The sequence below is a fragment of the Haemaphysalis longicornis genome, unplaced genomic scaffold, assembly GCF_048455015.1.
Source record: "Haemaphysalis longicornis isolate Haplotype H1 unplaced genomic scaffold, Haemaphysalis longicornis Haplotype H1 scaffold_5, whole genome shotgun sequence".
Classification (NCBI taxonomy): domain Eukaryota; kingdom Metazoa; phylum Arthropoda; class Arachnida; order Ixodida; family Ixodidae; genus Haemaphysalis; species Haemaphysalis longicornis.
The window spans coordinates 45,833,419-45,857,629 of record NW_027526385.1 but is presented as its reverse complement, the minus strand read 5'-3'; the positions used below and the strand labels follow the sequence as shown (position 1 = coordinate 45,857,629).

The 24,211-nt window shown below is 47.3% G+C and overlaps 1 protein-coding gene across 2 annotated transcripts in view; it reads left to right on the top strand.

Annotated features, from left to right (window-relative positions):
* Nucleotides 1-24,211, top strand: part of LOC144138170 (ras-related protein Rab-37-like) — a 167,465-nt gene that overhangs the window by 58,372 nt on the left and 84,882 nt on the right. The window contains exon 2 of one of the 2 annotated variants that reach the window (XM_077670323.1): nucleotides 14,761-14,871. The exons of the other annotated variant lie outside the window; for it this stretch is intronic. Within the exon in view, the coding sequence (XP_077526449.1) occupies nucleotides 14,761-14,871 (111 nt within the window). The remainder of the gene's footprint in view (nucleotides 1-14,760; nucleotides 14,872-24,211) is intronic. 2 annotated transcript variants of the gene reach the window in all.

Here is a 24,211-nt window from a genome sequence, read left to right as displayed (position 1 = left end):
GATTCAGTGAAAGGTCACGGCATGCTTATAACTGTTTTAGGTCCTCTAGAAAACCTCGATAGAAACATCTTTTGCGTTCCTGTAAGTAGTTGTCAGAGAGTTGGAGAGAAAGCCGTAACGCACAGCTCGCCTTGCATAATGCACTCATTCGCCCAGTGCGCCCTTACCAGAAAGTTTTATGACGTCGCGATATTCAAGTTGCTGTAGGCGACGGAACGCGTCACGACTGTCGGTAAGCCGGGAAGCTGAATCGAGGCCACGGGACGCTGAATCGAGGGACGGACGGACAGACAGACAGACAGACAGACAGACAGACAGACAGACAGACAGACAGACAGACAGACAGACAGACAGACAGACAGACAGACAGAGCAAAATGTTCGGGTTTAAGTAGTCCAACAAAGACTATTGTCTTAAAAAAACCAAGGGCATATTTTCGTACCGGCCTGCTTATGTCTAAGCAAAAATGTCTTCTCAGAGCGGTGTATTTATGTACGTAGTGAAGCCGACTTACAAAGCACTCTAGGTACAGCCTTTCACACGGATGCATGAGGTTTTGGGGGGTATTTAATAAAAGACTCCACGACCTTCATACATTGATAACACTCCTTGTAGTGACCCCGCAAAACAGTCTTCTCAGCAATTCATTAGTCTGTACCCGTAAAGCCGGCTATAAAGGAACTTCGTTAAGGATACATAAAGTCTTACGGAGCCATTTATACGGCGCCTAAAATAGTCAGGATGGCGTTTGTGTATATAGCAGTGCAACCGATTTTAAAGAAACGAAATGCAGAGCAGAGCAGCTGGCGTATGTATGCATTAATTACCGGTTTGGAGTTCCTCAATTTTTTTTATCCTACGTAAAGAAATGAGGGCCTCGGAGGTTGGTTGAACGTCTTATTTTTCGTATTAATTATTCCGGAATCTAAAGAAGCGAGCGAGCCACGAATAAATAGCACGTTCTTTATAAATTCGAAAGATACCAGCGCGTTTCAGACATCTTGTACAGTGCTTTTTTAAAGAATCTCGAAGGGCCACACTAATTTTTGTCGGCGGTTTTTGAGGCCACGTGGGAATTGCAGACAGATGCATAATGACAGCATAATTACACAGGCAATTAATAAACGTTGATTTACTACTAGTTTCAAACCACACGGAGGCAAGTCGCAGCAAACGCTGAAGGACATTGAAACATCTAGAATCGGTTTTGTGGGCCGAATCGGTATGTGACCACAAAATTGGTCCCCCGGAAACACTGGCGGTCACTCGTATCCTACACGGCATACTTGACGTGCACACCTTCAACCCGAGATATGGCAGCACTGTGTGCACTTGGAATGTTGTCTGCAGAACAAGCCGTAAATGTATAGTAGACCAGGAGAGTTTGTTGCTGGGCTAGTTGGTGCATATTAAGTTTAGAAGAAACCAGCTGAACATAGAAACAAAGGACTAAATGTTAACAAAAACTAACAGGGACAATGGTGGCCCAGCATTGTTCCTGATGTTCAGCTGGTTTCTTCTAAACTTAGTATAGTAGACCGTAGTAAAATAAAAAAAAAGAACTGGACTATACGAATAACATGCCCGACTACCCGTTTTTTTTAAATCAAACGTTACGGCTTACAAATGGAAGTTTTCTAAATTTCGTAGTATCTGTTGTAGGGCAGTATCCGACGGTGCACCATTTCATGGTTGCCCGAGGTATAAATGAATACTAGAAAAAGATTAGCTACGTATTCTTCTATCCCTTTCGGCTTACCTCGCTTTTTATCGGCGGGAATTAGAGTGCTGGAAAATTTAAATTTGGCTACGTGTTATCTTACTGTAGGCTGCCAGAGCGCACCGCTCAGTTTTCGTTATCTGCTGGCGCATACCCCCTGGAGATTTATCTCCTTCTAGTGGAACCAAGAACCAAAAGGGAACCAAGAAGTATCAGTTGCAGGAGAAGTGTACTACATGTTGTATTAGACGGCAGCAAAGCATCGCAAGCTACCCACAAAAGAGAACGTTGCGATAGCTGCGCGCAGAGTGCCGGTACTTCAGGACCGGTATACGAGAACATTGGTTAGTCAAGACAAATGCGCCCCATATTTTTCTTCTGCTTGTTCAGGGGACGAAGCCCCTTAGGGGCTGGGGACGTTGGCCTCTCATGTCGCCGTCGCAACCATCGTCTCATGTAGTCACGGTACTAAAACACCGGTACACTCGTTTCCGCCTCGCCCTAGAACGCAACGCGTACTAAAAAAAAAAAAAAAAAAAAAACTCCGGCACACTCGTTTACGCCTCGCGCTAGGACACGGGACTTTTACAGCATAGCTGTATACCTCTACCCCCAAACGGTTTAATCTCCGTTGACAAAAACGCAAAGGCGCCAAGAATACGCCTATACACTGCATGCTTCGCCCCTCACCAGGTTTCACGTTAGTGGAGATGGGCCGGGATTTTTTTCTTTTCTTATTTCGCGTGGATTTCACGGGGTTAGGCGTGAAACGCACCTATCGGAGTACAGGAACGTTTCAGCAGCATGTGAGAGGCCTTGGTTCTGCTGTAAACAGAAATTTGATGATGATTAAGCACACAATAATGATAACGATGAGTTGTGGTCACCCCGTGTCACATCCTCCGGTCTCCGCCGAATTCAGGCGCGTCGTAGCAGTGATGGTCTTGCATCATAAGCTTGACTAGAGCGGTTGTGTCTACAGCGATACGAATTGATAACATAGCGGTTGACTGTCACAGTCATAACACCATCTGAAGCCTCGCAGTTACCGATTATTTATTTATTTATTTATTTAAAATACCTTACAGGCCCCTGTTCAGGGAATTGAGTAAGGGGGTAACAAAGGAAAGAGTTACAGATCATTCATCACAAAATCACGAGTTAAAACAAAACATCAGAACAACTTATGACGACAAGGTACGTAATACACGTGCAAGTTCGAAAACGATAACAAGAAAAGGAAAAGTCAATATCATATCGCACACACGTAAACTGCTCACAAACATTGCAAGTATACAGAACGCTAACACGCTAGTAGGTAAACTGGAGAACAACCAAAGATACCCAAATATTCGCAGACCCAAATTACCCAAATTACACAACCTTCAACACAATCTCGGCCCGCACAAACACCGTCAAACATCTTGTATTTGGGTGTTTCTTTTGCGCGTAAGCTTCGTCAGTGGTAAAGCGGTCAAAATTAGGAAATGAAACCCACACGCACAGTCATCAGCAAAAGTTACTGGGACACAAAAAAGTCAAAGCAAAAGTTTAGCCTTCAAGCGTGAGCGAATTATTCGTTGACAGTTAAAATGGGGAGTGCTTTCAACATGCATATTTTCATTCTCACTTCCGAGAAAAACTTGCGCAGTAAATACTCGTTATAGCAAACTCCTCCGAACAGAAAATTTGCTTCGCTATAAGCGATTGACTGCGTTAAAATGAATGAATGAATTTACAGAAAATTTGCTTCACTGTAAGCGATTGTCTGCGTTAAAATTGGGCATGATTTGATTTTCATGCATTGAAACTTCGCACAATGAAACACTTCGAGTAAAGTGAGCCTTCGAATAAAGCGATTTCGTTAAAATGAGGATTTACTGTATTTCGAATTCGTTGTGGCCTAGTTACCGTAATTACCCGATTCTAACGCGCACTTTTTTTTCCCGAAAAATAGGTCGAAAAATCGCATGCGCGTTAGAATCGGATACGAAACCGAAACTGCCGAAACAGCGGAAATTTCGTCCCACCCATCGCCATATCAAGATGGCGCCAAAGCTTTTAGCAACAATTTTTCGGACGCAGGAAGCACAGGTGCCTAGGCTTTTCTATCGGCGTTCACACAAATCGTCAAATCGTTCCACTTGCGTACTTGATAACAGCAATGGCAGCAGCGGCTCTCACGCGTTCAAAACGAGCGGTCGGCTGAAACGTGCGCCTCTGGAGAAGCTCGTGGGATGTGCGTGCGAGGCGTGGGCCACGATCCCATCGAACATGATTGAATGTTCGTTCAGAAGTGTGGCATCGCGAACGCGCTTGACGGCACCAAGGACGAGATGTTGTGGTCAGCGGGGAGTGACGAGGAGTGAGATGAGTGAGATTACTTCTAGAAATAAATCGCCTGTTTCTCTCGCATTCGTTGTTTGTTCTGGCTCACAAAGTTCCGTGCGCATTGCAATCGGAGGTGCAAGTTTTTTCGGTTTTTTTTTTTTTGCCAGGAAAATCGGGTGCTCGTTAGAATTGGGGGTGCGTTAGAATCGGGTAATTACGGTATTTATTTTATACAGCCTAAAAAGTTTTGACTAACACTGTACCCCACTTACTTTTACACAGGAAGTCGAGGGACTGCGCGGCGCCCATTCGCGCAGGTGCGTTAGCTGCGGTGTAAAGGTCGCTTCATTGCTCGCTCTGTTATACGCATCGCGTGACGTCGTCGCTTGCATTCCCTTCCGCGTGCCTGCGGTACTGCTATATATACACGAAGCGTATCCGCCACAGTGCACCCAGGGCTGTGCGGAGCACTACTCTTTCGGGCTTCCGGCCTGGTGTTGGACTAATTAGGTCGCTGGATCGCGGAACTCTGACGCGTGAGGAATGCCGGGCCGCCCTTGACCTATATTTCTCTCGCCGCCGAGAGCGCATGCAGGCGCACGTGTGTTTTACGGACAGCCCTCACGTTTGTGAATGTAGAATGTAGGGCAAAGACTTCCACCACGCCCCGCGATATATATATATATATATATATATATATATATATATATATATATATATATATATATATATATATATATATATATATATATATATATATATATATATATATATATATATATATATATATATATATATATATATAGATCATGAGGTTCGATGGGCCAGTATAAAAATAGTGAAAGAAGTCGACTGACACGTTTCCCGTTTTTGTTGCCAACAGCCCATCAGTTTCGGAGTTAGAAACTGCTTCTTATATATATATATATATATATATATATATATATATATATATATATATATATATATATATATATATATATATATTATACATACATACATACATACATATATAGAAATAAGAGTTGGCAGTCAAGAAAACCTCGGAAAGCAAAGGGGAGGATGTGGTAGGTCATTGAAACAGATTAAAAATTTGGAAAGAAAGAAAGTGGAGAAAAAATGCCCGCCAGGTGGGATCCGAACCTACGACCTCCAGAATACCGGTCTGGTGCGATAACCACTACGCTACCGGTGGGGCGATTTTCCCCTCCACTTTGCACACACACACGCACACACACACACACACACACACACATATATATATACAGAAAGATAGGTCAGCAGTCTACAACGCCAAAGGAGGCATAGGGGTGTGGTTAGGCTCTTTTCTTTTTTTCACTACAATTAATGAAGTAAACATTTTTTTTAATATACAGAAGAAAGAAAGAAAGAAAAACACGCGCCCAGAGTGGGGACCGAACCCACGCCTTTCGATTACATGTCGAATGCCTTACCAATTCGGCTATCTGGGCGACTGTGTTCTCCTTCACTTTCTGGGCTATTTATATTTACTAGAATTGTATCTGACGCTTGAGGGTGGTAGCCAGCGCCACTCTGACTACACGGGGAGAAGGGGACCTTCTTTTCAACCCCCGGGGCGTGACTCAAACGTCTACAGCCTGTCATGAGCGGGTAACTGGCGGGAAGCCCTCTTATGCTACCTAGGCATCAAGGCTGCCAGAACCGAGACCCTCGCTAGGCTTTCGCAGAATAATATAGTAAGGAAATGAGGGGCTCGTTGAAGAAATACAGAAAGATAGGTCAGCAGTCTACAACGCCAAAGGAGGCATAGGGGTGTGGTTAGGCTCTTTTCTTTTTTTCACTACAATTAATGAAGTAAACATTTTTTTTAATATACAGAAGAAAGAAAGAAAGAAAAACACGCGCCCAGAGCGGGGACCGAACCCACGCCTTTCGATTACATGTCGAATGCCTTACCAATTCGGCTATCTGGGCGACTGTGTTCTCCTTCACTTTCTGGGCTATTTATATTTACTAGAATTGTATCTGACGCTTGAGGGTGGTAGCCAGCGCCACTCTGACTACACGGGGAGAAGGGGACCTTCTTTTCAACCCCCGGGGCGTGACTCAAACGTCTACAGCCTGTCATGAGCGGGTAACTGGCGGGAAGCCCTCTTATGCTACCTAGGCATCAAGGCTGCCAGAACCGAGACCCTCGCTAGGCTTTCGCAGAATAATATAGTAAGGAAATGAGGGGCTCGTTTAAGAAATACAGAAAGATAGGTCAGCAGTCTACAACGCCAAAGGAGGCATAGGGGTGTGGTTAGACTCTTTTCTTTTTTTCACTACAATTAATGAAGTAAACATTTTTTTTAATATACAGAAGAAAGAAAGAAAGAAAAACACGCGCCCAGAGCGGGGACCGAACCCACGCCTTTCGATTACATGTCGAATGCCTTACCAATTCGGCTATCTGGGCGACTGTGTTCTCCTTCACTTTCTGGGCTATTTATATTTACTAGAATTGTATCTGACGCTTGAGGGTGGTAGCCAGCGCCACTCTGACTACACGGGGAGAAGGGGACCTTCTTTTCAACCCCCGGGGCGTGACTCAAACGTCTACAGCCTGTCATGAGCGGGTAACTGGCGGGAAGCCCTCTTATGCTACCTAGGCATCAAGGCTGCCAGAACCGAGACCCTCGCTAGGCTTTCGCAGAATAATATAGTAAGGAAATGAGGGGCTCGTCGACGAGCCCCTCATTCCCATTCTGATTCGCTATATATGTATATATATATATATATATATATATATATACCGCGGTTTACTCGGTGAGCCGCTGTGTACTCTTGGGCCATTGCTAACAGGGCCAAGCATCCCTCCATATGTAAGGCACGGCAATCTATCATTGAGTTAGGCACGACTGGTTTTACCTGTAATGGGATTCCAGTTTACCTGACAGCGAAGCCGGGCATCGCGCAGCAGTACGGCGTCACAGAGGCTTTGCCCAGTTACCGCCAAACGGGGAAGTGGGCGCTGTACGGAGCTCAGCGTGATTCATTCCATGGGCTTTGGCGTCTGGAGCTGCTCGCATAATGCGTTGCTGTAATCGATATGTTCGCCGCATTCTTTTTTTTGGATGCGGCGTTATTACCTACCGCTGTTGGTTATTCCGGGCTTATCTACGAGCAAACATCGAACGACGGTGCCTTGTGGAAATTTAGGCCCTCGTCGGATTCTGCCCTAGAAAAGTCCGCGGGTAGTTCACGGAAGGAAGTAGGTAAGGGGAAAATGGGTACGTTAACCTGCCCAGTTCGCTATGCTGCACGTGGGGAAAGGGTAAATGGGAAAAAGATTAGCCCAGCTTTACTGAGTTAATGTCGCGAACGCTATAATGTCTGGCGTTCCGTAATCGCAAGGTTGAGTTTCATAGGACTTCTCAAAGCCACCAGCTCGATTCCCGTTCGCGCGAATTCATTTTAGGGGCGTTGCCCCTTAGGGGCTGGGGCTGTTGGCGTCTCCTGTCGTCGTCGTCGTAACCGTCGTCTTATGTAGTAACGATACTAAAACACCGGGGAAACTCGTTAACGCATCGCGCTAGAACATAACAGATACTAAAAAAAAAAACACCGGGACACCCGTCTACGCCTCGAGCTGGAGCGCTTTGTAACGCGCACTAAAAAAACACACCGGGACACTCGTTTACGCCTCGCGCTAGAGAGCTCCCTGCTACAATGACAAGATACTGCTACAGCAAAGCTGTATACCTGTACCCCCCAACGGTTTCACCTCCGTTGGCAAAAACGCCGAGGCGCCAAGAATACTTATACACTGCTTGCTCCGCCCCTCCCCAGGTTTCACGGTGGTGGAGATGGCGGCCCGGGATTTTTCTCGTGTTCCACTGCTTGCGCCTCCTAATGGAACCTTTTGTTACTTTACGAGCGCTTTTTGTTTTTGTAGTGGCGTGTTTTTTATGTGCCATCGCAAAAATCAAGCAGCCGTGCATTTTTAATTACAAAACCAATGAAAATACCATTTAAGTATTGATGTCTTTCCTCAAATATGCTTAAACGTTTTCTTTTGCTCAAGAATGTTGGCAAGTATAAGCATTGCCACGAGATTTACTGGTTGGGGAATGTTTTGCATGTATGAACGTATCGTTCAAGCATTCGTTCGTTTCACCAACGCCGCCTGTATAATCATTGCCTAACGAGTGAGCAAAAAATGGCCAAACAGCCACTCTCCTGTTGCTCTCTCCTACCCTTTCCCGCTCCGTAGCCTTCCTGCGTGCTTTCATGTCCGTCGCCCAGCGCCGCTTCTCGGAAACTATGCAAAATAGTTGATAGTTTGTTTAGCGTTCCCCATGAGGCGTTCCTACGCCTTCTTGTCCTTCACCATGCCTGTCTGTCTTGGTCTGTCGCTGATAAAACCGCCTTTTCCACGGACGTCAAATCTGTGCTGCCGCAGGCTGATGCCGGCTTTGCGTGCTTAGTGCTTACCTACTTGGATCATGAGCCCCGAAATTTTCTGAGTGGGGCATCCCCCCTCTGTCTCCTCCGCATTTCGGCCTTGCTTTCTCCCCGCTGTTTGCACTCCGCATCGGTACGACCGTTTAAAATTGTGAACTGTACTGTGTACAAGTGCCCGGACAGCGTGGCTGGGCCGTCAGCTGATTATTCTTTTGTTTTCTATAATCTTCTCAAATTTACAAGCACGTGATATTTTTGGAAAGTAATGGTAGAAGTGAGCGCCTGAACAAAAACTGTGCACACAATATTTTGTTCCCTAAATCCTCCAGAGAGACAAATATCAGTAAAATAATGGCTGTACCATCCGAAAATATCGTTTTTCTGTTCGCTATTTGTCTACCCGTCGATTAATATGTTCTTACACTATTTAAGTTCCGCCTCCATCAGTTATCTTTCGAAACATGCAGCAAGTGTGAAGCGAGCGACACGTTGCACGAGATTTTCAGTGCGCAACAGAACTAGCGCCCCGTCGCGGCTAAGATGTGAGGGAAACGGCTCTTGAAACCCATCAGGCCAGCTGAAAGGCACACGTCGTAGAAGTGGGTGTAGCGTTCGTGACTCGCGAGCAGTGACGTAATGCGGGATGTCCGCCGGCGCGCGCCACGTAGCGGATGAGTGCTTGAACTAAGCATCGATGCTTAGTTTAATGGGAAGGGTAGGGATCCCTACCCTTCCCATTAAAATGCGCACGACGCGCTGGACAATATTTTTACAGGCGGTGTTGGTTTCACTCGTTGCACCCGTACTTTGCGCGTGCCCTCCCCCTCGGTAGGCCATGCCCTCTCCGCATCGCTGTGACCTTGTTACCGCATTTTGTCTCCTGAAAGTCTGGACCAACAACAGCTTCGCAGTTAAAATGAAAAGGGAAGGTGGAAGGTGGGAGCATAGCCTAGAGTGGTGGGCCCAGCGTTAGGGCACTTGATGTTCAAGGTCAGTGACTGTCGTTTTGTACAAGTCTGTCGTACACAGTGAGCATATCAGCGCATTTTGTCACCTTGCGGACTCATGACGAAGAAGGCTAGTCACCTAAGGTCTTCTCCGCAGAGAAGAGCACGTAGTCGTTAGGCCTCGCACTGTACTTTCAGAATCATCATCAACATCATCAATAACAGCCTATTTAGGTCCACTGCAGGGCGAAGGCCTCCCCAATTGACCTCCACCCGCTTCTGTACTGTGCTGCCCGAGTCCATGCTTTACCTCCGAATTTTTTTATTTCTTCTCTTTATCGAGTTAATGGCCTTCCCCTTCTTCTCGTACCGTCTCTCCGTATATACCCTTGTGGTCCATCTGTTGTCAGTTCGTCGTAACACACGGCCAGCCCAAGTTCATTTCTTTTTCTTAACCTGAACCATGATATCCTATATTAGAGTTTGCTCCCTAATTGACGTAGCTCTTTTCCTGTCCCTGAGCGTTACTCCTAACATTATTCGCTCCATGGCAGGCTAGGCGGACCTAAGTTTGCTTTCTAATTGTTTAGTAAGGTGCCAGTTCCGGCTCCGTATGTCATCACCGCCAGGAAGCATTGGTTGAATTCCTTTCTTTTTAAGAATAGAGGTATCTTCATTATTTGCGAGTGCTTTCTGATAGCACCTAAACACAGTCTATTCTGCGCCGGGTTTCTTTCTCGTGGTTTGGGTCCGCACTGACCATCTGACCAAGGTAGTTACATTCTTCTACTTGCTCAGTTTTTGTCACCTATCCTAAAAAGGCGCGTTCAGCATGTTTTGCTACCATCACTTTAGTTTTATTCATATTTATCTTTAGCCCCACAGCAAAGCTCTCTGATTGTAGTTGCTCAATCATTTTTTTGGAGTTACTCTAGATTCACTGAGCAAGACTATGTTGTCTGCAAACCTTATATGGCTCAAGTATTCGCCGTTTATCCGTAAGCCTAAGTTTTCCTAGTCAAGCCTCCTGAATACACTCTCCAGACATGATGTGAACAATTTTGGTGAGATGATATCTCGTTGTCGCACTCCCTTTCGTGTCGGGAATTTGTCACTTTGCTTATGAAGGGTAATTGTAAACGTGCGTTCGTCATATATGTCATCTAGCAGTCTTAAATAGGTCTTCTTTATTCCTTCGTCCGTTAAGGCATCCATCACTGCGGCGGTGCTCACTGAATAGAACGTTTCTTCGTAGTCTATAAATGTCATGTAAAGTGTTTTTTTATACTCTGTTAATTTTTCTATTACTGGGTTGATGACATAAATATAATCCATTGTATAGTATCCTCAGACAAGCCTGCAACCTCTCCTCCCATGCCTCTGAGGAAACACCGAGTCTCGTTCCCCTGCTCACATTTCAAGATATCGCCCAACATTACCGCACTTCAAGACAACTTTTCACCCCTCCTCACCGGCAGCTTACTAAAAGAGAAGTTGTACTCCGGAGGCTCCAAAGAAACCTTTCCTCAACTAACTTGGCTATATCGGATGTACCCCACCCAATACCCTGCCACATGTACATTCTGCCCTAACCCATGTACCCTCATACACAGGACCTTGTGGTGCGCACACAACCCAGCCCTCCCACCTTTACCCACTTCCCTTCCCCTCCCCTCCCTGTGGGAGAACCTGATGGCTAGCACCGGCTTGGATGCACAGCAACTCCTGGTGTCCAGGACAGCACGCACTGCACATTCCGCAAACTTTTGCGACCGACAGTACGCAAGAACCTCGGATTTTGGCAATTACATCGCGTTGCTGGAATGACTGTAGTTGAAAAATACGTCGCAAGGGGACGAACACATTTCCGATGAAGCTAAGGTGTCGTGAATGGGCCGGGCTCACAACAGTTGAGGGAGAGAGAGAGAGAGATAGAGAGAGAGAGATAGATAGATAGATGGATAGATAGATAGATAGATAGATAGATAGATATATATATATATATATATATATATATATATATATATATATATATAGAGAGAGAGAGAGAGAGAGAGAGAGAAACCTTCTTTAAAAGGGCTGGTGAAGAGCTTTTCAAAAAAAATTTGTTGGGGGCATACATTATGGTTTTCTTGACGCTGAATTCGAAAAACATGTTTATTTTATGTGTAAATACACCCAAACCATCTTTTTTCGTCAAAACAAACGACCCCTGTTCACAGGCGCGGTGAGAGCCCTGGCTGCCTTTCGCGATTGGCTGGCGGCAGATGACGTCATATTCGGAAAAGCCGCCGCTGCGGTGACCGCTCGGCCTGAAGATCTCATTCTGTTCCCGTTCAGATACGGGCCAGAAGATTCTCTGGTGAATGGAGGGCCCCACAGTCTTTCCTTAGAATAGGAAAGCCTGATAAAAATATAAACGCAACAGGTTCGCTCGCGGCGAGCTTTAGAAAGGGGTTCTCCCCCGACGACTCATGGCCGACTTGTTTCTCGGGTGCACGAAAGTTGCGCAGATATTGGTTCGCCGCTTTCACTACCAGCGCTAGTCACATTTCCTGGCACAATTTTTCAACTCACCATCATCCCGATCTTCGAATGTGGAACTTTGTTTTTACAGTTCGAAAGGCGGCAACAAGCTCTGTGCAGCGGCCTGCGATGCGCACAGGCAGTGCGGCCGCCGCCGGTCGCTGCGTCGCGCAGAGGTGCTGGTGCCGGGTCGCTGCTCGGCCAGTCAGCGGAACGTGGCATTGCTGCACATACGCATGTTTTAGAATAGGGGAGCCGAACGTTGGTCGCCCTCCAAAAGGTAGAGGAACCCAAGCGCAGCACGCTGGTCCCCGACGAGCTTTAGAACGCCTTCCCCAACAGCTCCAGCCGGCTCAGGTTGCACGGAGTCGCCGCATATGCTGGGAACTTTAGGCTTAGCACCAAGGGAGATAGTTGGTCGCTGCTATCTCTACAATTGCGAAAGACTATCCTCAACACAGTTTTTCACCACACTATCATCCCCTTTCTCGCATGTGGAACCTTATTCCTACGTTGATAGTCATTCTAGCGATCGGCGCTGTGGTCATTCTTGTGCGCAGGTAACGCCATCCATCGGCCTCTCGCCGCAACTCGTGCTCGGGCAGGTTCGTTTGCGGCCGTCGACGAGCCTCCGCGACCGGTCGGCGCTCCGCATCGCGATACAAATTCGATCACCTCTTTCGAAATCACCTTGGATGACAATCCCTAACACAATTTTTCACCACAATATCATCTTCTCTTGCACGTTTACCTTGCTTTTCGCGACGACCTTGATTCTGGACGGTGTGGTGCGAGCCGTTTCGGGCGCCGTACGGGCATGCACGCCGGTCGTGCATGCCAGTACGGCGCACGAACAGCGCGTGAGCGGAGAGCTTCCGCGCGCGGAAAACGCTTCATGTTTACAGCTTGCTTGATTTCTTCTTGAAATCTAGCTATTAAGCTAAGCTGTCGTCACAGCCAACAATGTTGATCGGGAAAACGAGCAAGAAGTTCGGGACGCCCAGAGCGCTGTGGTCCCAAAAATTTTCTAATTCCCTTATAATAATGTATCAGGAACTTGGGGCACCTCCGTATTTGTTTGAGCCCGTCGCTTCGCGTATGAAGCACAGAGCACCCGACGACACGGCCGGCCCCGCTACTACTCGTGAAGGCAATGTAGTAGCCACGGGCGCTCGGGTAGGAAATCTCTAATATATGAGTCGCATTAGGGAATCACACAGTAGCATTGCGATTAAAAATCGACGCGGAAGCAACTCTAGACAATGGCGATTAATAAAGTGCAGATTACACGCCTGCTTAACTCGGAACTTCACCCAGAAAACTGGGGCACAGAGAAGCGGCGGCGCACGCCGCTGGCCGTCTTCCGAATATGAAGCTACTTCCGGTCGCTGCCTCTCGGTTTCTCGCTCTTCCGGCGATGCGGCAGGGAGCAGTGGGCGCGGCTTAGGGTCAACTTTAAACACGAATACCGCTGTCCCCAAGCTAAAAATGACAAAAAAAAAACTTGACAGGCATAAACTGACCAATGCAATAATTCTAAAAAGCAGAGTTTTTCCCGGTTTTAAAAGCGCTTCAGTAGCCCTTTAAGCCCCCCCCCTCCCCTACTACGGAGCCTGTGCCGGCGGCCACTCATCTCATTTGGCGAAGGTGGCATGCATGTGGGGGGAGTGCGGGATTATAGGCGGAAGCCCAAATTGTCAGATGTGCGTGCATTACCTGCAGCGTGTACCTTCCATTTTTCGGAATTTGTGTATCATGCGAGGAGTGCGAACGGTCTGTATTTGTCTTAATACAGCTGAGTGACGTCGTGTTAGTGCGCTGTGAGCTGTGGGAAAGAGGTGTCTGAATAGGCGTGCCTCCTAAGTGCTTCTCTTAGGTGAATATAGCGGTTGCACGAGGAAGTCAGTGTCGTCGGACGACCATCCACTGATGCCCGGGTGTTGAGTTCGCGGGCGAACGCATTTGCGCGCACATTTCCAAGTATGCATTCATGCTCACGAAAATGGAGGTGGTGGCGTCATTCCTGACTGGGCGCCGTTTATAAATGGGTCGTGTATAACCCCTTTTATTGTTACACGTAGGCAAGAAACGTACGCTACTCAGTACCAATGACTGTTTCTAGGCGTGTAGGTTTGGCTTTTTACCGTCTTCAATGCACCTGTTTTTTTTTTTTTTGCTTAGTGAGGGTGGAAGCCGCCACGTTCTCCTTTCTCTTATTACGGTGCCTTGAAAAGTTGCTGAATGTAAGGGATACAGCGATGAATTGTGGAAATGTCTTATGCAAATTCTTTGGAGCGATGTTTCTTTTTTCGCCAGCCAGTGTATTTCCAAACGCCCTTGCGAGGCGTGTGGCTGTGTCTACTGCTCTTCAGCGACGACGCAAACGTTGGCTGTATGGTGTATCACAATAAGGTTGCCAGTGGCAATCTCGCGAGAAACCGCTTTGCGGCAAAGACAACTTTATATCAAATCCACCGGCCATCTCTTTCCTTTGCACCAGAAATTGCGATTGTGGAAGAGTCACGTGGAGGGGAGCTGTTCGCTTGCCAGACGACCTCGCCGGCTGGGAGCCAGAGCGGCGCGAGGTGTTGCGTCACGTGACTTTGAGCGCTCGCTCACCCAGCCGGCGCGGAGCTGTTATAAAAGGCGCGGGGCGTAGCATGTGCTTACAGTCGCCTCCTAGCCTCCACTTTGCCGCGTTGTTGCTCAATGACTGCGCTGTGTCACGTGACAGCCGCGAAATTTTTCTTGCCTGCCATTTGTGCATAGTTTTAGCCTGCCAGTTCAGTGCTCGCTCCTGTCTCGCAGGTGATGCTGGTCGGCGACTCCGGCGTGGGCAAGACGTGCCTGTTGATCCGCTACAAGGACGGGTCGTTCCTGAGCGGAGCGTACATATCCACCGTCGGCATGGACTTCAGGGTCAGAACTCCACGTCAGAGACCCCGCTGTTGTAGCTATAATACACTCGGGTCTCAATTCATTCAAGGAGCTCATTCGCGCAGTGTTCCTAAAGGGACCCTGCAACACTTCCGATAAACGCTTTCACTCTTTCCTTCGCGTCTGGAAGCACTGCGGAAGCTATAGTTATCGGCAGCACGGAGCGGCACTGTGTGATTTGTTCGTCACAGCAGATGCGGCTTCCGTTTCTGCGTTGCTTTAGTAGCTGTCTTTTTAAAGTGGCTATCGAATGCGTTTATTGCTGTGGCTAAAATAAAGCAGGCTAATAGCCGCTACGTAGCTGTAATGACGGAATTCTAGCGCTCGAAGAACGCCAAGACCGGGAAAGAAAGAAAAAAAAAAACATTGGAGCAAGTTTTTAAGTTATCTGATGGGCATTTCGCGGTTATTTTTCGCTAATGTACTTCCTGAACCCTTATTCTAAGCACGGAGTGTGTTTGATTTGATTGATTATGAGGTTAAACGCGCCGATGCTGCACAGGCCATGAGGCACGCCGTAGCGGAAAACTCCGGATTAATCTCGAACACGCGGGCGTTCTCGCTTTTCGCCTCCATCAGAAAAGCAGCCGCCGCTGCCCGGAACCGAACTTGCGTCCCTGGAATCAGCAGCACAACGCCATAGCCACTGAGCCCCCGCGGCGGGTCTGACTGTGTATGTTGACTACGTTTTGAGAGTATTTAGGATATAATAAAAATTCGAAAAAGTGTTGCACGGTCCCTTTAAGATGACGTCTCAACACTGTACGAAAGGAACACCTTCAACTCAAATAGATGTGTTATATACCGGACGATTGTTGAAGAGAGACAAATTTCGCGATTGAAGTCTTTGCAATGCGCGTGCATGATCGTCAACCTGTTTCGCTGTACTTGAATTCGGCCAATTATCCCTCACCTTTCAATAACATCTACGACAAAAAACAAACAAACAAACAAAAAAACAGGAAACGAAGGAGAAATGTAACTATATGATGGTGGTATCCTTTATTTCGTCACATAAATGCTTCCAGACGTTGTTTCAGTCTCGCCATTTTGTTAACTATTCATACGAGCTCCCATTGATAGCTAGTTGTCGAACTCCGGGAACACCTCTTGACGTAAATCGCACACCAACTAATAACACAAATAACATTAAACTGCAACTCTGAAATGACTGGCCGGTTCTAATTCATTAGCGTTTGTTTAATTAGAAATTTTAGGGCCGCCGGCAGCCGTTATGTAGGTCTGACGTGCCGTCTTTGTCAAAATCTTGCGGGCCGAGCCGGAAACGCGCAGGCTGCAAAAAATTCAATGTACAAGCTTACGTCCCGAGCGAGGCTGAAACTTTTTATGCAGGAAAGCTAGAGAAAACGTCTTTCTTTCTCACTACTGCCTTAAAATGTTTTTGTCACATTTTTTTACTTTATTTTATTTATATATTTATTCATTTATTAACTCATACTGTTGGCCGGTGAGGCCGATACAGGGTGGGGATACAAAATTCTTGTAATAACATATAAGCGTGCATAAGCACGCACAAAAGCAAACACATAATCGTGCATGCCTATATTATTGCACAAACAATGCAAACAAATAATGCCAAACAAACGCAATAAAATGCAGACAAGCGAATGAGTAAAGCCGAAAGATAAAGCCGATTATTTGAATTCTTTATGGTCGAGAAGGCTTGGGATTGGCCCAGAAAATTCTGACTAAGGGTGTACCTCTTCGGCAAGCCAAAATACGTTTTGGTTACCAAGAAATACGTCGCCGAAGTTTGGCGATAACAAAAACAATGTAGCGCAACGTTTGCGACACGAGCCGGACGGGCAGTTGATTAATTGGGCAAGTAATGTCGGTGACGCGCGTATCAGAATGCAATCCGGGCTCAGGCTGGATTAACTACGCTAAGTTGTTACTGACGCTGGAACGAAAGGAGGACACCGGGAAACAGGAGACCCCTTGACGGTGTGTATACGAGCGCTTGTTCCATCCGTGCGTGCGTCGGTAGCAACTTAGCGCAGTTATTCCAGCCCGCGGCACCAGCGAGACCTTTCCCTGGCTTTAGTTACGAGCCCCAGAGTTTAATGTTCTTGATTTACATTTCCAAAGCGACCTTTGTAAATCCTCAAATATAAACTCACGTTCTAGAACAAGCGCACCTTCTCTAACTTTATCAATGAGTCTCTTTTTTGATTTACTAAAAACTAAGTTATCAGCAGAAAATAAAATATAAAGGCACTCTTCGCGGGCCGTATAAGGTGCAACGTGTTGAAATAACCTTGAAAGGAGATCTTGAGCGTTGGTAAGCACATGCATTGCTCTTGGAACGGTACGATGGATCTGCCAGTTCAAGACTGCATGCTGCGCACCGGCCTCCTTTACAGAAAAAAGCAATACACAAATAACGCTAGACACCTGGGAGCAGATCTACGGCGTAACGATGCGCTACCGAGCTATAAATATATAACGCCGGCGGCTCAGACGTGATTGATGTGCGTCCAGCCCAGGGGCCTGACCATCGCGCAAATGGACTCGCAACCAATAGACCAACAGCAATTCGGTGTCTCGGTCAAAGACGGCTGACCGCAGCGCAGTTGGGTTTCCCCTGCAGGGTTTATATAAAGTATAGATACACCTCAGTCCAGCTATACGTTGTACAGTCGCGGAGTTTCCTCGTTTTTGTTTGTCTTGCATCGGCGTTTGTGTGGTCGGGCGGGCGTGACCGATTGTCCGTACTCCCGGTCAATGTGGCGCCCAATCCTTCCGGCGCCGATTATCTGCTGGGCCGCAGACCAGGAGCTAGCTTCCATGCGCCTGGCGTGGGCGCAACTTGGAGAATCGAGATCGATGATAGATGCCGTCGGACGGATCTGCAGCGTCACGTGACCCACTGCTGTATGCGGACACGTCAAAAAAGAAAGCAGGGCGCTATTGTCGTGTTTGTCCGTTTTGAAAACGTCCGTTTTGCGTCCGTTTCACCGTGACGTACTTCCAGTTGTAAGTGGGCTTTGGATTTACTTTTGCGTAACTGTTCTTGTAAACACATTTTAAACGACTAAACCTACTTTAAACTATCTTTTTATGTGTTTATTGTTCCACATGTGAACCGACAACAAGGCGACGAAAAATCGTCTGTTCCTAATCGTCTGCTCCGAGAAGCCGCCGCTCATAGCTCCGCAGTGCTTGCATGACGTCACTTCCGGGTGTTCGCTTTTAGCCAGTCAGAGCTTGCTCAAAACGGACACAAAACGGACAAAACGCGAGAATACCGCCCCAGGAGTTGGTTTACTCGTGCCCCCAAAAGGCGCAAAAACACGGGCGTAGTTGACGTGAGCACAGAGTGAACTCCGAATGCGGTCTCTTATTATGTTCGAGCTTTCCACCGAGATGTGATCTGAAAACGGGAACTTGAAAAGTTGGACAGTTCGAGATGAGGAGCTCGAGCCTTTGCGTGGCGTGCAGATACCAGATGGAAGTTTTTCTTTTACTCTATAGCCTCCTCGTCGCAATCTTTTCTCTTATTTTTGGGGATCCAAGGTTGGGAGAAAGTGGAATGTTTGCCCGATGTATGTAATGTCAATGCGAAGCGTATTGACGGAAATATTTGACGATTTTAGCATATACCGTGATACATTACCATTTAATATATAAGCGGGGAGGAGATACGTATTCCTCGCCAACTTGGCATGCGCATATGTGCATTCGAGGAGCTCACTATTTGCGCCACACGACAAGCTGCGGTGCCTCCATTTCCCATGGATATGCAAATACATTCCGACGGAAATCCGAGCGAATGCCAATATTAGGATATCGCCGTTTCTCGCAACGCGCGGGGCCGATTGCGATGCGTTCAGAAAGTGTATTTCGACGGTGACGTACAAACACGGTTCTTTGTTAAGAACTGTCCGAACCGTCGGACCCATCGTATGGTGGCGAGAAGGGATGCGCACAGTTTGCCGAAAGAAGCCGTACCCAACCGACGGAGCGACGCGGAAAAGGAGCGCCACTACCTTTCAAGCCCCCTTCTTCATTTCGCGTGCACTAGGCGAAGACTTATACGAGCTGGGTAATGGCTGTAATCTGTGCTAGTACATTTCTTGGTACATTTGGTACATTTGGCAGTTGGTACTTTTCTTGGTGCAGAAAATGATAGGTGTAACATTAAGGGACAAGAAGAGAGCGGAGTGGGTCAGGGAACAAACACGTGTTAAGGACATATTAGTAGAGATTAAGAAAAAGAAATGGACGTGGGCAGGGCATGTAATACGAAGGCAAGATAACCGCTGGTCATTAAGGGTAACAGAGTGGATCCCTAGAAAAGGCAAGCGTTGCAGGGGGCGGCAGAAAGTTAGACGGACAGATGAGATCAAGAAGTTTGCGGGGATAAATTGGTCGCAGTTAGGACAGGACCGAGGTAATTGGAGAATAATGGGAGATGCATTTGCCCTGCAGTGGGCGTAGATAGGCTGATGATGATGATGATGACTTTTCTTGGTGGAGAGCATGCTGGAACACCACCAGAACAACGGACAAAAAAAAAACAGACAAAGTAAAGAAAAAATTATGCATTCCTCCGCCTAACGACGACGGTGGTTGAACGCGAAGCCTACTCGTGACGCGTTATTTGGTGGCCGTTTGGAGTTTGGTCTGAGTTTCAACCACGTTGATGTGGAGCAATCGGGTAGACGCCGAATTCGTAACGCGAGGGAGCCAGGTTCGATTCAGGCCGCGAGAAGCTTTCTTTTTTTTCTTTTCCTTCACCCGCCGTTTTCGCGTTACAGACGCCATCCGTAAGAACGCTAAAGCTTCGCTTCAATTGTCGGATTCCACGAGGTGGCAATCGATGTAAAGCTAAGCTTTACACTCGCGCATGTCTTTTTGCTGTGGATGTATATGTGCTCGTCGTCGGGAACGTCGCGCAGAAGGGTCGTAGTCATGCAGTCCGCCTAGACCGTCAAGTTTACATTCGAGGATTGAACAACGAAGGCGCTCCTGCTGGTCAGCACGCTGGATAGGCGCCACCAGATCCAAGCGGAGATGACGGGATACACACCTAAACTGGGTCTTCCCCGCCGCCACTCGCTTCCTGGCCCCGCGGGCGAGATACGCAGAGGCTTGCGTTATCTGGTGTAAGATAAAACCCAGCAACACGCCCCGCCAGGAAGCAGCAGCAGCGCCCCCGGAAAACCGAGAGGGTACAGCCAAAAAAAGCTTCGCTTTAAAAATAGGACACGCCGCATGGTCTGCAGGACAAGCGGCGTGCCCTGTATATAAAGCGAAACTTTCTGCGCCACACTGATGGCGACAGTCCTGTCAGCAAAAGGCACCGCAGGAAAGCCAACTTTACACTGTGGGTTTCACAAAACGATGATGATGATAAGTGAAGGCGCATCAAGCGCCACACAAAAAAAAGCGCTTCCAGTGGTAGGAATCGAACCTCGGTCCCCTTCGCGTTATTAACGCTGACGCTGACCAGTTTGCGCCGTTCCATTGTTTCTTTATTACATGGGAGAATAAGCTCAGGCGTGGCAGTATATACGCGGAATGCATAGTCAAGCAAACAAAATAATACACTGAAGTTATGAGAAGCACATATACATCAAAATTCAGGCAAACACACACAAGCGTTCAAAAGAGGGAACCAGTCAGGTGGTTGGTCAAGCAAACGATACACACTATGTACAAATGCCACAGTTTCTCGGAAATATGACTTTGTTGATCTTGGTGGCTCAGCATGCCTATCACATAAGCGACATCGCCACAGACGGTACAAACCAATCAACACAAACATGTCATAGGTAAGCTCACGAGGATAGTCGAATGGAAAAAATCGGATTGAAAAAATTACGCCCATCTTCCCGCGAGGGAACCCTGATGTGATGCGACGCATCAGGGGGGAGCGTTTGGACTGACGCTGGTATTGGATTGCGTCAGTCCACTCGCTGAAGGGACTGTCGCTTCCATCACGTCTTCATCGGAAGATCTTGCACGGAGGTATCGTCAAGTGCGAGAGCGAGTGCTGGACTGACCCGGCGCCGTGCGCTCCTCCGCTTATATTCCCGCTTTTGAAAGGAGAGGAGAAGCCGGGGGGGGGGGAGTCGCGCGAATGCGCACACATGCGCGCACCCAGAGCAGCGACGGGCACACGCGCAACTGTTGTTATGATAATGAGACGGAGTGAGAGTGTTGCGCACAGCTGTCGGAGAGAAGAACGGATGAGAGTTGCGCATGTGCAGTGAGCGTGCGGACAACGCCGCGACAACGGAGGGACATACCCGAGAATACTTTTTCTGAGCATTCGCTGTAAAATGTCCCTGAAAAGGCAGCATCGCTTCAATCTGCAAAACAGTGATCAATTGTGTCTGGTCTAGAACAGAGCCGACAGTTCGTCGACCAAGCTATGAACAGACCCCAGTCTTTCATCCATGTTTTAACAGGGAGCGTGCCAGTGTGTAATTTAAAGGAAAATGTTCTAACTCCTTGCGGAACACACATTTTACACACTCTATTGAGGACATCCTGGTACGGACACTGGAGGTACTGAGAACGATACAAATGTATGGGAAAAAGCCCAGAAACCAGGGCATCGGAAATAGACTCGCGCGAAGCAGTAAATATGTACTCAAGGCTAAACCCAGCCTGTAGGAAGCGAAACGTATCAACCACTTCTTTGAGGAAACCTCGCGGGCTTCGGGCTGCTTCCACAGACAGCGAAGACACCACAATATCAGGGAGAAAATGTGCAAGACGTAATTGCAGTACAGCTTTCAAAAAAGGATGTTGAACATCCCGAAAGTAGAATAAATGAGAAAGAAGCTGCCAAACAAAAAGATGAGCAAGCCCAAGTCCCCATCGCACAACCGGAAGAAAAAGGTTATCGCGACGCAGTGGCTCACTACGTGAACACCAATCCGACATCATGGAATCAGCTTGAATTTTGCGCTTTGACTCTGACTGAGGTTGCATGGGAGAAAGCTTCGCTTATAAACCATGTTTCTCATAAAGGGGCCCTGCAACACTTTTGATAAGCACTTTCACTCTTTCCTTGGCGTCTGGAACCATTGCGAAAGCTATAATTATCGCCAGCACGTAGCGCAACTGCGTGATTTGCTGGTCGCACCAGATACGCCTTCCATTTCTGCTTTGTTTTTGTGGCTTTTTTTTAAGTTGCTATCGAAAAGCGATCATAGCTGCAACTGAAGGAAAACCGGCCAACAGCCGCTACGTGGCCTTACTGGCGTAATTCGAGCCGTCGAAGAACGTCAAGACCGGAAAAGAGAGAAAAATCTTTTGAGTGAGTTTCCAAGTTATCTGATGGGCATAGAGCAGTAATTTTTGGCTGGGGTACTTTGCGACCCCTAACCTAAGTACTGGGTGTGTTGGGTGACTACGTTCTGCAAACATGCAAGATTTCAGAAATAGTTGAGAAAAGTGTTTCAGGGTCTCTTTAAGAGGCTTTGCTCTTCTTGTCGTCTGTTCTGTGAAAATTCCAGCTGCTTCCCGCCAAGAGACATATACGAGCTGCCGATCACATAAGCTGCGCACCGTTGAAAGATCCTTCTCACGCGTAGGAACATACCTGTGCACGATTTTGGCGGGAACGACGACACGCCTGACAGTTGTCATTGCGTGTTATGTGGGCATTCGCTACTGTTAACCTTGGCGTGCACTGGAAGATGGCGTGCGCCGTGGCGATGTAGGCGTGGCCGATTCTTACGAGATTGCGCCAGCAGCAAACGCAAGCTGCTGTTTTTTTTTTTTTTTTTTTTTTCAAGGGCGGGTGAACAAAATGATCGGCGCCTGTTTCTGATTGACTGATCGATCGATAGATGCTACGCATGTTTCCAAGTTCCAGCCTTTACTGCGATTGTTGTATCGAGCGGGTACTTCGCTATACAACGGCTCCGTTGCCCTTCGTGCACCAATAATTGGGGTAGCTGCAGCCGCAGACGTAAAACAGCAGAATGCAGACACCATTATTAGCTCAGGGGAAAAGTTCGCTTAATAAATGCTCTTCACGGTTATTTGTCGCCTTGGGATGTGCCTTTGCGTTGCCATACCCGCGTAGATTTAAATACGCTGTCCTAAAATTAGATTTAAAAGAAACCTACAACGTACCCGATAAACGTCTCCACTCTTTCCTTGGTGCCTGGAAGACTGCGAAGGCTATAGCTATCGCCTGAAAAGAGCGGCACTGCGTGATTTTCTCGTTGCGGCAGATACGTCATTTGTTGCAATTTTCTTGAAGGTGGCTATCGAATGCGCTGGTTGCTGCAACTGAAAAGATGACAGCCAATTGCCGCGACACCGCTCGAATGACGTCATTCGAGAGTGCTAACAAAGCTGGGATAAAGGAAGAAAGAAACACCTTTATTAGAAAGTTTCTACGTTATCCGACGGGCGTAGAGCAGCAATATCTGGCTGGAATACTTTATGACCCCTAATATAAGCACTGAATGCGCTCGTTAACTGCGTTCTGCAGGCGTAGATTTAAAGAAAAGCTGACAAAAAGTGTTGCAGGTTCCCTTTAAACCAGCCGGACAGGTTGGATTTGAAGGGTTAGGATGTGCACGGTAGGCTTACTATTTAATGACTATTAGAAACAAGCCCGTTTAATTTATACCTCGTTCTCTGCTCTTTGATTTATTTTACGCAATCCACCGGACATCGCATCGCCATGCAAATGTGGGTGGCATGACGGAGAGACCAAAATTTTTGTGGTGACCTTGCAAAGGAAGACTACCGTTTTAACAGCGGAGCTGTTGTATGTCGAGCTTGTTCGTTCATCTGTCTGCTGTAGGTCGCGTGTCACGCAGGGATACGAACAGGTTTCTGGACCAACCGATAGAGGGTACAGTGGTATAGCAGGGGCTATAGGGCAAAAAAGAAGCAAGTCAAATAGAAAGGAATAAGTGGACAGAAAAAAATGGAAGCTAAAACGTCGTTAGAGATGTACAGGACTGAGAAATTGGGCATCAGAAAGGAAAAATTCTACGATAATTCCCAGGGCAGTGCTTTGCTTTTTGAGGCTAGAGCACGTTGCTTGCGAACTAAGAGCTTCGTGGGGAAGTATTCACAAAATGGTGGGGTATGCGTGGTCTGCGGAAAAAAAAACTATGCGGCACATCGTGTTAGAATGCGAGGGTATCCACCCATATCTACATGAGGGAAATATTCAGCATCCAGAAGCCCTAGGATTTAAGGGTATCAGAGAGGAAGTTAACGCCAAGGCTGTCGAGGTGACAAAAAGATTAGAATGCTGGTGGACGAAAAGAAGAGAGGGGAATATTGCCTAGGACAGCTACCACCTGTAACAGGAAAA